This window comes from Oryctolagus cuniculus, chromosome 7 (assembly GCF_964237555.1).
Source record: "Oryctolagus cuniculus chromosome 7, mOryCun1.1, whole genome shotgun sequence".
Taxonomy (NCBI): domain Eukaryota; kingdom Metazoa; phylum Chordata; class Mammalia; order Lagomorpha; family Leporidae; genus Oryctolagus; species Oryctolagus cuniculus.
In genome coordinates, this window is record NC_091438.1 from 42075662 (window position 1) to 42092613 (window position 16952).

The 16952-nt window shown below is 59.0% G+C and overlaps 1 protein-coding gene across 3 annotated transcripts; it reads left to right on the forward strand.

Moving 5' to 3' along the window:
• Positions 1-210: 210 nt before the first annotated feature.
• Positions 211-15824, forward strand: CRABP2 (cellular retinoic acid binding protein 2). 3 transcript variants are annotated; one of them, XM_070077512.1, is made up of 6 exons: positions 211-564; positions 2752-2841; positions 10697-10890; positions 14505-14683; positions 14853-14969; positions 15345-15824. In XM_070077512.1, the coding sequence occupies exons 3-6, from the start codon at positions 10821-10823 to the stop codon at positions 15393-15395; spliced, it is 417 nt and encodes a 138-aa protein (XP_069933613.1). In that variant the 5' UTR covers positions 211-564; positions 2752-2841; positions 10697-10820; the 3' UTR covers positions 15396-15824. The 3 variants fall into 3 exon arrangements, with proteins under 3 accessions (XP_069933613.1, XP_069933614.1, XP_002715420.1); XM_070077513.1 differs by lacking the exon at positions 2752-2841 and having other exon boundaries at positions 416-564; XM_002715374.5 differs by lacking the exons at positions 211-564; positions 2752-2841 and adding an exon at positions 9582-9961.
• Positions 15825-16952: the final 1128 nt, after the last annotated feature.

Below are 16952 nucleotides of genomic sequence, written 5' to 3' on the forward strand. Positions count from 1 at the left end.
AGTGACACAAGGATTTAAAGCAGGGGAGTGATGTGAGCAGATCTGTTTTTGGATGATGATGCTGGCAGCCAAATGGACGCTAGATTGGAGGAAAGCCAGGAGATGAGCTTTGCTGGGGTAATTTGGGTGAGCAATGATTGAAGCTTGAGTCAATGAAGTGGGAGGAGGCATGGGAGCATCACAGAGGAGGATCAACAGGACTTGGAGGCTGGGGCAGGAGGAGAAGAGATCGACTTGCTAGCTCTGAATTAGGGTACATAGACCGAAAGCTGCATTGGCGGGGAAGAGAGCAGATTTGGGGGCAGATGAGTTGAATCTTGATCTGTTGACTTTGAGCTGCCTGGAGAGGCCTAGTCAGCAGCTGGATTTAGCAATCAGAAGCTTCACAGAGCAGAGACCTGGGGCTAGAAACGAAGGCTTAGAGACGGTGCAGCGGTGGGATAGAGGTGTTGGGTTGGGATGTGGGCTCCTAGGAGGGTGTATAAAGACCAAAAGGTCAAGATCAGAATCTTGGGAAATACCTGTACCTACAAGCTGCTGGAGGAAGACAGGACTACCAGACAGGTAAGGGGACAACCAAAGAGGAGACTCCAGAAGGGAGATGACAATGTTGGGAAGGCCAGCAAGATAGCAGCACAGCAGACAGGCTGCTTGTAGCAGTGTGGTGCCCCTCATCTGAGCAGTGCCTGTGACGGGTTGGTGGGGTGGCAGAAGCTCCATTGCAGTGGACTGGAGGGAGGTGAGGAGAAGAGGGTGTGGGCTGCTCCTCCTTGACTCCCAGCGGAGGGGAGTCCCTACAGAGTGACAGCTGTGAAGATGCTGAAGGAGGGAGCCAGTGGATCTTAGTAAAGTAGCTGGGGAGGAAGGACATGAGTGGCAGAACGGACTCTGACAGTGTGCGGGGCCTGCAGTCCTGAGCTTGGCCTTGGCCGACATCGGGGACAGAAAGGGAAGAAGGGCAAATGGATATGAGAGGTCATCAAAAAGTTCATGGAAATGCATGTCATGGGGGCTGGCATTGTGGTTTAGCAGGTAAGGCCGCTGTCCCACAGGGACCCTGGTTCGTGTGCCAGCTACTCCACTTCCTATCCAGCTGCCTGCTAATGGTCTGGGAAAAGCCCGAGTGCTTGGGCCCCTGCCACCCACGTGGGAGATCTGGAAGAAGCTCCTGGCTCCTGGCTTCAGCCTGGCCCAGCCCTGGTTGTTGCAGCCATCTGGGGAATGAACCAGCAGATGGAAGATCTCTCTCCCACTCTCTCCTCTCTCCCTCTCTGTAACTATGACTTTCAAATAAATAATCTTTTGAAAAATTATGTATTATGGAAAAAAACTACACGTGGATTTCAAAACTCTTTTGCATGAAAATAGTTGCCTTTTAATTGTACTTTCCATTGACTTTTTTTTTTAAAGATGTATTTATTTTACTTGAAAGAGTTACAGAGAGAGAGAGAGAGAGAGATCTTCCACCTGCTGGTTCACTCCCCAATTGGCCACAATGGCTGGAGCTATGCCACAGCGCCGGCCCCTCCATTGACTTTTATGATTTATAAGCAATAGAGAAAGGATCTTCTATCCACTGGTTCACTTCCTAAATGACCCTAACAGCCAGGTCTAGGCCAGGCTGCCAAAAGCTAAGAATTCCATCCAGGTTTCCCACGTGAGTGGCAGGGGCCCAAATATTTAAGCCGTCTTCCACTGCTTCCCCAGGTGTATTGGCAGGGAGCAGGACTAGAAGCAGAGGAGTTGGAATTTGTATCTGTGCTGCTATGGGATGCTGGTGTCACAAGTGGTGGCTTAGCCCACTGTGCCACAATGCCGGCCCCTTCCATTGACTTTCCAAAGTGCCCTTGTACGTGTCTGGGTGGCTGATGGTGGAAGAAAGGGGTTAACGCCTGGTGACCGCGATCCTGCTCCTTACAGTGAAGGCAGAGTGGGCTGCTAAGTTTGAGGCGGTGGGCCTGAAGCTGGGGAAGAGGAAGTCTGGAGAAGCCACTGAGGAATGGGAAGGGGGGAAGCCGAGGAGCCGTGGCAGAGTTACCGACTAAGCTCAGAAAGTGAGCTCGCAATGGCACTGCAAGCTGCTTGTGATATTTTTTCCCCTAGCATCATTTGACAGCCCAAATATAGAAGTGGAGACTTTAAATGGCTGAGGTTGTGCAGGCTGCCGTGGGAGGCCAGGGTGTGGTCCCGGAGGCCAGTGTCTGAAGGGATGGGGACACAGACGTTGGCGTCTGTGGAGTCAGGGCCCTCGAAGGCTGGTGGGTGAACAAGTGTTGGAGGTGCCCCGTGGCTGCCAGGGGAGAAGCAGAGGAAGACTGGGACCCGCGATGGGCGCGTGCAGGAAAGGAGGAGAGGCCGGGGCCAGTCTGTGGCTCAGTTTGTTAACGCCCTGGCCTGTAGTGCCAGCAGCCCATATGGGTGCAGGTTTGAGTTCCGCCTGCCCCACTTTAATCCAGCGCTCTGCTATGGCCTGGGATAGCAGCAGAAGATGGCCCAAATGCTTGGGCTCCTGCGCTTACGTGGGAGACCCAGAAGAAATTTCTGGTTCCTGGCCTGGGATTGGCTCAGCTCTGGCCTTTGCAGCCATCTAGGGAGTGAACCAGTAGATGGAAGACCTCTCTCTGCTCTAGCTCTCTCTGTAACTCTGTCTTTCAAATAAATAAAAAATGAATGTTTAAAAAAAAAAAAAGAAAAAGAGGCCACGGCAGGTGCCAGGCACAAGCCTTACAGCTTTTGGGTGGGGTTTCTTAGGTGCAGTTGAGGCGGATGGATGCACTGCCTGCATTGTGGAGAAGCCTGAGGAGTCCGAGCTCGCCCTGCCATGCTCTGCTGCTTTCCCAGGTGCGTTAGCAGGGAGCTGGATTGGAAGGAGAGCAGCTGGGACTTGAACCAGTAGTCATATGGGATGCTGGTGTTGTGGGGCCGTGGCTTAACCTGCTGCACCACAAGGCAGGCCCCAGGCCATTTTTACTCTGCATAGAATGAATATGTCAGCTTTGGCCTAAACATTTAAACATTTACTCTGCATAGAGGGGTGGGGGGAGCATCTGACCTAGCACTTGAAGCCCCAGATCCCATATTGGGGGGCCTGGTTTGAGTCCCAGCTCTGCTCCCCATGCAGCTTCCTGCCAAGGCACACTCTGGGAGGCAGCAGGTGACGGCTCAAGTCCTTGGGTCTCCGCCACCCTTAGCTCTGGCTATTGTGGCTATTTCATGAGCAAATTAGCAGATGGAAGATCTTTCTATATTTGCCTCTGAAATGAAAATAAAATGGGAGCCACGGTAGAGTTCTGAGCAGAAGAGTGACGTGAACTGATTGAGGACACCTGCGGCTGCTGAGAGGGAGACAGTGGGAACAGAGAAGCAGTGCAGGGGGAAGAGACGATAAGCCGTGGTGGCGGCAGAGGTGGTGAGGAGAGGCCCGACTTGGACAGATGTAACTTTACACACACAGATGATCATTGTGTGGTTGCTGCTGCACGGCTGCTCCGTCTGGGGCAGGCATTTGGCCCGATGGTTACGATGTCTGTGTCCCACGCTGCAAGGCCTCAGCTCAAGCCCCAGCCTGCTCTGGACTCCCAGCTTCCTGCTAAGGTGCACCAGGCAGCAGCGGTGGCTCGAGCAGTCGGGTCTCTGCTGCTCACATGGGAGATCCAGGTTGAGTTCTGGGCTCCTGGTCCAGCCCTGGCTGTTGTGGGCATTTGAGGAGTAAAGTAATGTGAATGGAAGAACTCCCTGCCTTTCAATAATAATAAAAATAAAAGCAAAAAAATGTTTTAAATGTTTAAACCAAAGCTGACATATTCAGCCATTCAGCTCCCACTGGAGCCCCTGTACACCCTGGCCCACCAGCAAGTACTGAGAAAGTACACACACCCTGCGAAGTGGGGGACCCCAGTGTGCTGGGGGGTGGGGTCTGACCTCTTGTGGGCAGTGAGTCTGTAAAAGGATAAGTGATCTGCAGCTTCCCCCACCCCCGGGCTGAGGGGGGATCACATGAGCAAGGGCTCTCAACCCCTACCCCTCCGCCCTCTGTGGACCTGGTCTTGCATCTCCCCCATGCTCTGTGCTGCTAAGCTGTAGTGTTTGCTAGTTTGTTTTTTCCTATTTTGCACAGCTCCCTGCCTGCTAAGGGGCACCACCAACTCTCTAACGCTTTCTTTGGAAGGCTATATAAATATGTAGGCTTTTGAGAGAGATAGGACAGGGTGTGGAAAGGAATTTTTTTAAAGAGTTTAGCATGGAAAGACAAGCACACCTTAATCCTCTTCCAGGCTCAACCAGATTCCACTCTGAAGAGTTTAAGAGCAAAGCTTGGGAGGCAGACAGGCCGAGAACAGCACACAGAAAGCTCTAAGCTCTTAGACAGTGGTGGGCCCGGAGTCAGCCCAGAGCTGTACCAGGCCCGTGGCAAATGAGTCGTCCGGCACCCCTGGCCCCGGCAGCTTCCCCACACACCAGCCTCTTCACTCCCTCCCACCCCGGGGAATCCTGCTCAGTCGCTCTTTTGGAAAGACTCCACGAGAAGGATCCAGCTCCTAACTGAAGGAGGAAGAAGGCAGCTGACCGGGTCCCTGCCCTGGGAGCTGGGGAGGGAGCCGGGGCCCACACCCAGAACCCAGAGGGAGTAAGAGGCAGACAATCCCGCTTGGCAGCTCTCAACCCCAGGCCAGGGCTGGGCTGCAGGAGTGGGTCGTTCCTGAGAAGGGTTCCTGAAGGGTGGGAGGGTGGAGGTGGGTAGGAGCAAAGGCCTAGGACTGGGCCAACGGCAGAGCAGTCCGGTGTCTGCGTCCTAGGCTAGGCATACACAGGCCTCCACGCCGCCGGGGCAGGGACAGCCTCCTCCCTGCTCCTCCACCACCTGGGGTCAGGGAGTTTATGGGACCACAGGTGTCCACAAGCAGCAAGAAGGGCACACAGGTGAGTGTCGGGGGCCAGCACAGCTCCTTCTCCAGGCCAGTCCTTGTGTGCTCACTGGGAAGACTGATCCAAACCCCAGGTCATCTGGAAGCCTGGCCCTGATGTCCCTGAGCTCTAGGATTTAGGAGGCGTGAGACTGTGGCTGGGAGCTTGAAAGCCGTGAAATCCAGGAGCCACCGGTGCCTTTCATCCCCCAGGGACATGTCCCTGCGGATCCCACTTGGATGCCTTGCCGCAAGCTGGTAGAGGAGCCGCAGACGGGGAGGCCGGCGACTTCAGGGTGCTGTGTGTCCTCCGCCTGGCCTGCTGAAATCCAGGCAGGCTGCGGGGTGGGGGGCTCGGCGGGGAAGGAGGGGGAGACTGCTCAGTCTCTTTCTTTGACAGCTGACATTTTCCAGAGCTGGCGCCCGCAGGGGAAAGGAAATCAGAGCTTCCCACCTCACACATCTTTTTCCCATTTTGTTCATGCTGCCCAGAGACAGCCATTAGGGCTAGATCAGTCTGGGGCCTCCCCCCACCACTGCCCGGCTCTCACCAGCCGGAGGGGTGGGGACAGGGGGTCATTGGAAGGACAAGGCCCTAGCCTGGCTGAGCGGCCAGACTCTGAACTCTGGCATCCCTCCTTAATTCCGAGCCTGCTCAAGATGGCAAGATGGGGGCAGGGACCAGGAACCTTGGCTCCTGGGGCCCTCCCTTACTCTGCTGAAATCTCCCCACACCTCACTGCCACAGGGAGTCTGGCCCCACATCCCAGAGGACAGGGCCTGCCAAGCAGCAGTCCTGGCTCTGGCCTGCAGCAAGAGGAGCTCTGGGGTTGGGGAAGCTGGCTCTTACCACCAGACCCCTGGGACTCCAGCCTCCGGCCTGGAGCCAGCAGACAGTTCCCATAGGCCCCTGGGAGCCAGGCTGGGGGCTGAACTGCTGGGTCCCCTTGCCTGGAGACAAGAGCTGCACCGGGGGGCTTGTCAGGAGAGGAAATGGGAGCCTCAAGGAGCCTGACCAAGAAAAGCCACCGAGCAGCTGCCTGCTGTCAGCGCTGCCCATCAGCCCCTCCTGCGAGGCCCCCAGAATCAGGGGGCTCAGGGGCCTCTCTGTCCCCAGCCAGAATCTCAAAGCCCAGACCTGGGCCCCTCTCTGCCTCTCTCCTCGTCAATCCCAGAAGCCGCTTATCTGGCCCAGTGCCCACCCCCATCTCCTCTTTCTGCAGAAACTCCAGATCATGTCAGGGCTGAACGGGAGGTAGACAGGGAGGTCCTGGGGCCCCTGCTTTTCTTCCATTTGCCATCCTCAGACAGTGGGAGAGGAGGTATCTGAGAGCTGTCTCCAGACCCAGCACCCGGGGCCACATGGCAGGAACGTGGGCTTCGCTGCAGGCTGTGTGGCTCTTCCAGAGCTGGGCCCCCTCCCTGGTGCTGTGCAAACCCTGGCTATTTGGCTGCAGTCTTCTCGCTCCTGCCCTGAGCTGCCAGGGGAAGGGGCTGGCGCAGGCCAGGGATGGGAGTGGCAGAGGGGTCTTGCCCTAGGAGTTAGATTGTAAAAGCCAGGAGGAGTTTACCTGCGGGTCACGCTGGGGCTGGCTTCTCCATGCTGGGGACTGAGACTTCGTCTGGGCACGTCCTCAGCCAGTGCATCGCCACCTCCTCCCTCCATGAACCCAGCCCAGCCCTGAGGAGAACGCTGGCAGCTGGGACTGGGAACGAAGGGGCAGAGCCAAGAACAACAGGGCGCTGCCTGGGTGTTGCACAGAGCAGACGCTCTCCTGGCCAGACTGATCCCTGCCAGTCAGAGGTGATGCTGACGCTCCCCTGCACTAACTGTATCCCTCCTGCTCTGGCCTGGGCTGGCTCCAGCCCTCTGCACCCTCCCCTCCTCCTGGGCCACACCTGCTTCCCTTTGCGGGGCTCAGATGCTGGCTCTGGAGGTCACTGCCATCTCCCACCTTTGGGTCCCCAGAATCACTTGGGATTCTCTGCACTCGCGCTTTTTAAATCTCAGGGCTTCTGTGCACCCAGGTGTGTCTGGGAAAGGCGTTGGCCTCCCGGGAGCTCTCTGACCTTCTCTCCCAGCTTGCACTAGAGTTTGCAGGAAGCTCTGTTTGGTTTGCCTTCCATCCATTCTGCCGCAATGGCGGTTGAGTTGGGGGCAAATCGGGGCCTGGCCTTACCAGATTCGAAAAGGGCTGGATCCCTGAACCCAGGGAGACAGATAGGGACACATCACTCCCCTCTGGCCCACCAGGGCTCAGATGGGACGGGGAGGCAGGACGCTGTGTTCCATGCTGCATGGACGCTGAGGACACAGGGAAGCCAGGAGACACAATTAACTGTCTTGCCCCTGTGACTCCCAAACCCCCCTTCTGCTCCCAGTCCTCCCCACGGTCTGTCCATGGAGCTCCTGCTAGCTTTGCTGCTTCTGCACTGAGTGCCAGAGACCCAGGTGTCCAGCCCCACCTGCATTTAATTTCAACATGAGTCAGAGCCAACAAACCCTCCAACTGGCAGATGCAATAACACAACTCAGGGAGCAGCTCTTCTCCAAGTGCTGAACTTGGCCGGAGAATCTCCCAGGTCCCGGTTGGGGGTGAGGGTGGGGGCCTCCGTGATTCCCCTACTCTTCCCATCCTGTCCCCCTTCCAGGCACTCCACCCTCCTCTCCCCCCTCAGCCTCAAGGGAGTGATAGGGACCAAGGTTTTCTCTTTCCAAGCCTCCCCACCCCCGCCCCTTAGCTGTGCACACATCTGTACCCCTCACACTCACACACAGTCCTCACCTCCCAAAGATGACCCGGCCACCTCTCTTTCTCCTGGTGCAAAACCAGCCAGTATCCTCCTAGTCCCTAGTTCCTCTCTCAAGTACATCTGCATTCTCCCACCCCACTCCCACCCTGCCTTGCTCCCCCTGCTTTTCTCAGCAACTCTGTGTACCCCTACACACACACTTGAATCCCCCAAATCCTGGGGAAACCCAAGGAGGTTCCTGGAAAGGGGGAAGGGGTGGCCCCAGGCAGATCTGTAGCAGATTTGGTCATAATTAAAAGGGGGAAATTCCTTCCCTTATTGATCCCAGTGGGAAATTAAAGCCAGTTGTTTGTGACTCAGTGGCTGATGGTCGCCTGGTTCCAGGGTCCTGGTCCCTGCCCCTTGGCCCCGGGCTCCTCCATCCATCTCTCTTTGTCCCTCTCCCTGTCCCCTGAGCCCTCTCCTCCTCCACCCCTCCCTGTCCCCAACCCCCTTCCCCAGCGTCTTCCCTCACACCATGCCCTCACACCTGCCACTCCCCTGGGGTAACAGGACTGCTAGAGGCGGCCACCTCCACCCCCAGACCTTCTGCCCACCTCCCTCAACCGGGGTTGGGGTGCTGGGGCTGGAGCTCGGGGCCCAGAGCTGCCAAACCGCAAGCCCTCACATCTGGAAAGAATTCCCCTCCTGCCGACTTCCCTTTGTCTTACTTCTGTCTCTTTGGAAAAGCTGGTGGGGGAGTGGGGAAGTGGGGGGGGGGGGCGAGCCCGGGCCTCCCTCCCCCCACCCAGGGGAGACTCCCTCCCTGGCCCCCGCCTCCTCTTTATCCTGAGCAAGCCGTGCAGCCTGTGCTGCCCCCACTCCAGTGTCAAGGGACCAGACAGGGAGGTGACCCTCAGCCTGGGACCCACGCAGTCCCCAGGCTGCTGTGGGAGAGGGCCCGCGCACTAGCCCTTTTCTTTGGCAGTAGGAGAGGTGTCTAATGAACAGGAGACTCTAATGAGCCGGAGCCCAGCTGGAGTGGACCTGGGGGGAGAGACAGGGGCAGGGGCAGGGAGGGGGGAAGAGAGGCGGCAGGGATCTGCTTTCTGCCTGTCCCCTCCTCCAGCCTCTCGGCATCCCTTTGGCCAGGAGCCCGATTTGGCTGTCAGAACCTAATCCCGGTCCCTTACCTACAGCGCAGCTGAGCAGGGGCGGAGCTCTGGCTGCAGCCGGCGCCCTCCCTGCGGAGCCCCCTTCCTCCCTCCACCTCTGCTTTTGTCTGCGCTTCCCAGCAGCCCCCAGCCTAAAGGCATCCCCAAACAAGCCCGCCACACAAAGCCTGGACTCCTAAAGCGGGGCTCGAGTATCCGGTTCCCTTCCTCCAATCTGCTCCCCGGGCGGCCCGGCGAGGAGCCCTTTCTCCAGCGTCGGGGCCATCCTCTTGCAGCCCACTCAGCCCAGCTGCTTTATATTTCCTACACACCCATTCTTTAGAGACTTCCCTCTGCACTGCCCAGTGGCCTGGTCCCCAGAACATCCCCCAGCCTGGGGTTCTCGACGCAACCCACGTGAACCCTCCAGCCCACCCCCTCTCCTTAGGCTCCCTCCCTCCAGGGACTGGACGGCCCCTGGGCTCTAAGGGTAAGAGCTCTGAACGTCCGAGAGCCCGCGGCTCCACCCTTGGCCACGCTGGCAGGGAGGGGCCAAGGAGAGGACCCAGCGCCGGGACCAGATGTGGGGCTTTTCGTCCCGCCTCAGGAGGAGCCGGAAGGGCAAGTCCGGGGAGGATGCGGGGTCGGGGTGGAGTGCGGACAGCGGGGCCACGTGCACCGACTCGCCGAGGACCACCCGGCCTCAAGGTCCCCCCGCGCGGGGCAGGCCGGGACGGTTCCTCCCGCTCCGGACACCGCATCCCGGCCGGCTGCGTTCCCGGCGGTTTCCGGCTTCTCGACTCCCAGCCTTTCTGCGGGGCTCCCCGCCCGCCCGCGGTTCCAGTTTCTGCCTCCAGCCGGGTTGTGCCCACTCCCACCCGATCTCGGCGCGCAGCCGTGCCCTACCCACCCCCCCTCCTTTGATCACCCGCTTCAAAGCCGCTCCGAGGGGCGGCCGCTCCTTCCCCGCTTCTACAGCTCAGGAGGGTGACACCTGAGACCCGCTCCGCCCCCTGCCCGGGCACCCACCCTCCGAGCTAGGGGGCCGCGCGGCGTGCTTGGGCTCGGCGTCTCCGTCTCCACAGCCCCTCCCTGACGCCTGCCGAGACCCCCTCAGGGTCTGGGGAGAGAAGCGACAGAGAAAACGCCTTAATAAAGAGCTCGTGTCAAGTGAGTGGCTGTGACCTCTGCCCTCCCCAGCCGCGCGCCCCAGGCTCCTGCTTAACCCTTCGATGTCCGCCCAGCTCAGTAAGGGGAATGAGTCGCCTGGCGCCTACCTCCCGCGTCCCCTGGCATCCCCCAAGCCCAGAGCGAGGTCCGGGGGTAGGGGGACCGCGCCGCCCCCTCCCAGCCTCTTAGAGTCGTTCCAGCAGGGGGCGCCGTTGCCTCACTTCGTGCCCGACCCCGGGAACCCCCGGACTCCCCAACTTCGGAGTCTGGAGCCAGTCCCTCAGGATCCAGTCAGGTTTCTGTGGAGCCCAAGTTCGGTCGCCTGTTCCGTTCCCCAGCTCCTGCTCCAGATCTGGGGTCTCCTGTGTCTGGTGCCAAGGAGTTGAGTGCGGGTGGGGAACGGGCGAGGCGTGATCTCGTGGCCCTCAGAGGAGCGAGACCGGGACATTGGCGCCCGAATTCAAGCGCTCGCCTCAGTCTGTCCCCCTCCCATTCATTCACTGGCGCGGGAGAAGCCTAAGTTGTTGCCCTGCAAAACCCTGGACCCACCCATGGGGGCTTAATCCAGAGACTTGGGAAAGGGGAGGGTGAGGGTTGGTGGCCGGGGCGCAGGGCCCCCCAGATGGGGGGGCGGGGCGGGAGGCGGGGCCACCTCATTCCTGGGCAGGGGCGGGCTGCACAGGGTATAAAAACCGCCCGCGCGGGAACCCAAGCCAGCTTTGGCGGTGCCCTCAGACGTGTCCCGGTTCCCGAGTTTCCCGATCCGTCGAAAGCGGCGGCGAGGGCTCCTTGAACGAAAAGACTCAGAGTCCAGTGCTCCAGCCGAGGGGTCTAGGGGACCGCCACCCTCCTCGCCACCATGTCCAACTTCTCTGGCAACTGGAAGATCATCCGCTCAGAAAACTTCGAGGAATTGCTCAAAGCGCTGGGTAAGGAGGTGTTCCAGCTCCCAGGAGGGAAGATGGGGCAAGTTAGCGTCCTCACAGGCAGGCACAAGAAGGAAAGGGGGCCTGGGGTGTGGGGAGCTGGGAGCATGCATCTCCAAGAAGGGGGCCGGTCTCCTGGGTCCCGGGGCACACTGCCGGGCGCCCACCGGTGCCAGCCCCAGCTGTGACTCAGAGCTTGTGAGTCAAGTAGAAAGAAACCAGAAGCCTGAGGTCGGGAGGGGGCAGGGGCTAGCCTCAGCCTTGGCCGGCTGACCAGGGCACCTGGCTCCCTGCAATTCAGAAGCTGCTGGCTGGGAGAGCGGGGAAGGGAAGCGTGCCTGCAGCCAGGGACCCCTTGGAAACATTCCAAACTCCTTCCCTGTGCTCCGGCTGTAACCCAATCCCTGCCCAGGGTCCTGTGCCCTGCCTGCCAGGTGACCTGCATCCTGGGCCCCCCGACGCCCCTCCCCCCTCCTGCACTTTCCATTTGGCTCTCCCTATTCCACTCCACCCCCCCACCCCCGTCTGTGAGACAAATATTTTCCGACCGTGAGCAGCTCCAGAGTCCTAAAATCACTTGGGATAATTATCACTTTCTTGGATTTCAACAGATGGCTTCGTGTGAAACCCCAATCCCACATTTCCGAAAACCCAGGTTTCTCCTGCCTCCTTCCCTGCCCAGAGACTGGCGGCAGCCCAGCTGGGTGTGCTGGTGTTGAAGGTGGGGGAAGCTGGATGAAGTCAGGCTGCCCTCCAACTTGCCTGGCCCACCTCCTGTGAGCTCTCTGGGGTCCCACTGGGCTAAAGGGCCTGGGGAAGGGGCCAGGCCAGGCTGTGATGGCTGGGAAGACCCTGTAGATGGAGGTTAGTAAGGACCTCTGCAACTGGGAGAGACTGTGGCTGGCTCAGGAGCGGGGGGAGGGCATCCCACATGGGACAGGAGACCGGAGGAATGGATCTGGACATAAGAAGAGTCTGGAATGCCATGGGGAGAGCAAGGATTGTCGTCGCTCCTTGTTAGCTCTTCCTGCAATGTAACTACAATATTTCTTGCAGTCATTTCAAGTCTTCCTTGCAGAAATGAAAGACCAAAGGCTATACACCTTCCCTTCCGAAAACTGAATAGCCATTCCTTCCCCCACCTGCTGTGGATTCTGGCCCCTCTCACCAGGGGATGAGTTGTGGCTGGGCACACCCCCAGGCCCAGCTGCCTTCAAGATCCAAAGCCCAACCCTGTAATCGGTCTTCAGTCTGTTTGTCCTCTCTGCAGGCTCTCTCACAGAGCCACGTGCCCTCCTCCAGCCCTGCTAGGGGGCAGATTGAAAACAGACCCGTTAGACACAGTGCTGAGCCAGCCAAGGTTGGCGGAGCAGCTCCACAAGAAGGCGGTCTCCGGCGAACCCAGCCTGGCCTCTGCAGGACCCCCAGTCCGTCCTCACACGCCCCACCCCCACACTATTTACGGATCCATCTCCTGGTGAGGGAGGCCCTGGTGTTTGGGGGATGTCAGTCCATCAGGTATGATGGTCACACAGCAGATTCTGTCTGAGAACAACACATGTCTGCCAAGCTGGGTGAACTTCCCAGCTAGCAATGGAGTGCAGTCGCTTCGGTTCTCTCTCTCTCTCTCTCTCTCTCTCTCTCTCTCTCTCTCTCTCTTTCCTTCTAAGGTTTATTTATTTATTTATTTATTTGAAAGGTAGAATGACAGAGAGGGGAAAAAGAGATCTATCTGCTGGTTCATTCCTCAAATAGCCACAACAGCCAGGTCTGGGCCAGGCTGAAGCCAGGAGCCAGGAGCTCCATCCTGACCTCCCACCTGGGTGACAGGGACCCAAGCACTTGGGCCATCTTCTGCTGGTTTCTCTGGCATGTTAGCAGGGAACTGGATTGGAAATGAAGCAGCTAGGACTCAAACAGGCAGTTCAATATGGGTGCTGGTGGAAGATGGCCCAAGTGCTTGGGCCTCTGCACCCATGTGGGAGACCCCGAAGAAGCTCCTGGCTCCTGAATTTGGATCGGCGTAGCTCCAGCCATTGTGGCCAGTTGGGGAGTGAACCAGTTGATGAAAGATCTCTCAGTCTCTTCTTCTCTCTGCCTGTAACTCTGCCTCTCAAATAAATAAATCTTTAACATATATATGATGCTGGTGTTGTAAGCAGCAGCTTAGCCCAGTGAGCAACCACACCAAACCCTGCACTATCTTCTTTGTTCAAGGAGATGGGGCAGGGTGGGCTCCTGTACCAAGAAAACTGGGCCTGGGGACCTCAGTTCTTTCTCAGGAGATCAGCAGTCGTGAAGTGGGGCTCCTGGGTTTCCTGAGGGCTGGGGCGTCTGTTTGGCAAGAGGCTCTGTGCCCCAGGCCTGGGGGAGGACTGGGAAGTGGGGGTCAGCTTGGCCCTATGGCCCTCCCCATCACAACCCTGCAGGAGTGTCCTGCAGCCAGGACAGGCAGAGTGTGCATCTCAGACCCTGGCCCATCCACAGCCGCCTGCCTGTCATCCTGTCCTGAGACAGCACTCTCCTGTCTCCGCCACCCTCTTACCGGCTGGGGAGCAGAGGGGAGGGGTCCCATCTGAGAGAGGATACAGGGGCACACAGGGAATTCACAGAGGCTGAAGGAGGCCTGGCTACCGAGGTGGTGTGGGGGACCCTGGAGTAAGGGGCGCCTCAGGGTGGCAGGAGGGAGACACTGTTCCTGGCTTCTTTTCCTGGTCCCGTTCCCTCTGCTTGAGGGAGAGGGACCCGGGAGTCTGATGGCGGGAGCTTTGTCTGAACTCCAGCTCTGGCTTTTCCTTTAGCTTCCTTTTCTCTGTAAAGGCAATAAGAGCAACGGCCGCAGCTACTGCTTCCTGAAGCCCTAACGGGAGGCCTGGCACCACACAGCAGCCCCTTGATGCTGAGGAAGAAGCTGTCGCTTCCATTTGACAATTGAGGAATCTAAGGGGCAGAGAGCTCCGGCCATTTGCCCAGTTGCCCAGCCTGAAAGGGGGCAGAGCCAGGAGGGGGCCACAGCCTAATGGCCCTCACTGCAGAGCCTCTGGCTTCCGCAGGCTGTGGGCCACTCCGTGGAGGGGAAGCATGGCCTCATCTCTTCCCCGCTGAGGACCCCTGGTCCCCATCTGTGGGAGGGGGAGAGATTGGGCAAGCAAAGACCTACCTAGCACCCCCATGGCGTGGGCAGATAAGGGACAGGGAAGTGGGACCTCAGTGGTGAGCCCCTCCCAGCAGAACTCCAGGCAGGAGGATAAAAGGCCAAGAGTAAGGTGAACAGAGCCGAGGTGAGCCCAGCCCATGGCAGGAAGCAGGTGGGAGGATGGGGAGAAGCCACCCTTGAGAATTCTGGGAGTGCAGAATTGAGTTTTGGGGAACCCAGTCCAGGCTGGGGCTGCCGCTCGAGCAGGGCCCCTGGGGGCTGGGCACTGCCTCTCTGCCCCTCCTGCCTAAACCCTATCATGTTTCGGGACTGTAGAGCCCTGTCCCCCCTCCAAGGTACCCTCCAGGACAGCCCAGGCAGCCGCCTCCCCCGCCACCAAGCCACAGATCAGTCTGCTCCGACTGTGTCAGGGGCAGGAAGAGGTGAGACTGCTGCCTGGAGCCATCCCCTGTCCCCGCAGGGGTGAACATGATGCTGAGGAAGATCGCCGTGGCCGCAGCGTCCAAGCCAACAGTGGAGATCAAACAGGACGGAGACAATTTCTACATCAAAACCTCCACCACCGTGCGCACCACGGAGATCAACTTCAAGATCGCAGAAGAGTTTGAGGACCAGACTGTGGACGGGAGACCCTGTAAGGTGGGTGCCAGGAAGGGGGTCCCTCGTGCTCATGGCCTCTGTTGCCTGGCCTCTCAATATGCCACCTGCCAGGCCTTTCTAGATTCTTCCCTGCATTCCCATGGGCTGGGGGGCAGAGGCAGGGTCTGTGCTGTGTGCGCCGGGCTCACTCAGCCGCCTGTTCCTGCAGAGCCTGGTGAAGTGGGAACGTGAGAACAAAATGGTGTGCGAACAGAGGCTTCTGAAGGGAGATGGCCCCAGAACCACCTGGACCAGGGAACTGACCAACGATGGGGAGCTGATCCTGGTGAGTCCCTGGGGGACTGTCCAGGGTGTCGGAAGTCCAAGGACAACCATGGCTGGTGTCCCCAGCCTCCTGCTGGAGCTGCCTGCACAGGACTAAGCAGTCGGCATAGATTAGCAGCGGGTGCCCTTTTAGTGTGGAGCAAAAAGACACACGCAGCGGGGCCCCAGCTGCGTTCCAGGGACATCTTCCCGGCTTGGGGAGGGGGCTTTATTTCCAGCCTCCCTGTAGTGAGGCTCGGGCTCTCTGGGAGCAGCTGCCTGCCCTTCAGTTCTGAGCCAGGAAGCAGGTTTCCACCTGGAGGCCCAGCAAAGTACCTCCCCTCGACCCTCCTCATCCAGAGGCCCCCCAGGCTGACCATGACCTCTGTCCTTCCAGACCATGACGGCCGATGACGTCGTGTGCACCAGGGTCTACGTCCGGGAGTGAGCGGCTGTGGGCTGAGAGCTGCCTGAGCCCACCACCACCCACGCCCCCCACGCTGCTTCACTGCCCCACGGCTGCCGGCCTCCCCGCCATGCCCAGCTAGGTAGTTCCCCCCTTACCTGACTCACGTCCAGGGGTCGCTGGATGCCTCTCACGGGGTCTGGCTTTCTTGGACCCCTTGCCTCCTCGCACGTGTCAACAAAGAGGGCTGGATTGTGAGAGCCCAGATGGCCCCTTCCGAAATCACTCCCCACCCCCGCCCCGCCCCACCCCAAGTTAGCAGCCCCAGCCCCAGCTGTGTCTCTCTTTCTGAGACCTGAGGGCCTGAGTGGGGAAGGCTGGCTCTCTGGCTTCCACTCATTGTCCCTGAACCCTTTTCTGTTTAGAATATTTATTTGTAATTTTATTAAAATGTTAAAAAAAAAAAAAAAACACCTTGTTCCTGGCTTACTGGATCTCCCAAGTTCCACTTCGCCTCTGAGGCGGGGTGAGGAAGTTGATGCTTCAGCAATGAGCGGGGCCAACAGCGTGGAGCGGGCCTGCCCCACGCCCTTCCGACCATCACCCCCCTTCTATGCCGCTGGACCCCCCAGCCTCCCCCTCACCGCCTCTCCTCCGGCCACCACGGTCCCCTGCTCTGGCTTCCAAGGCCACCAACTCCCACCTCCTCGTCGATGGTGACTCTTCCTCCTCTCTCCAGCCTCAGTCTGTGGGTGCCCCCAGGCCTGCCCATGGCCTCCCACCTGCTTCCACGCACAAGCCAGCCTGCTCTTGCCAAGCTCTCGGGCAGAGGTCTCTTCCGGTCCATGGGTGAGACAAGCCTCTCTCTGCCACCACCCAACCTCCCTTCCTTGAAACTTCCCAGGCGCCCTTCCTGCCTCTGGCCCCGGGGGGCCCCGCCCTCCTCCCAGCACCCCCACACCCAGCTCCATAACCAAACTTCCCAAACTCCACCGTGACCTCAAAAACCTTTGCCTCCTCGCCGCCACCGCCCGTGCCCAGACCTCCGCTCACCTGGTCTGAGAAAGCAGCCGCTCCTAACAGGTTTGCTGTGGGAGTTAGTGAGTTTCCCTGAGCCTTAGTTTGGTGTCTTAAGAACACAGAGTGTAACTTAAAGGCTGAGTCCTCGGGGCTTTTAGCTGTGTCTGGCTTCAGGGCACAGAGCCCCCAACCCCCGTACCTGCACTGGCCACACTCAGTCCTGTCCCATAGTCGTTTTCTCCAGCTCATGACACTCACATAATCCCAACTTGCAACGCGATCCAGATATGCTCTTCCAGGCTCCAAACCTCCAACACCCCAAGATACTTTTGGGTTCTCACTGGGTCACATGGCTGCTCCTGGACCAGCTGCTGTTAAGAGGTGGGCCAGCACTGTGGCGTAGCAGGTGAGGCTGCCACCTGCGGTGCCGGCATCCAATATGGGTGCCAATGCACCCATGTGGGAGACCTGGAGAAGCTCCTGGCTCCTGGCTTTGGATCGGCGCAGCTCCGGCCATTGTGGCCATCTGCAGAGTGAACCAGCTGATGGAGGATTTCTCTCTCTCTCTCCACCTCTGCC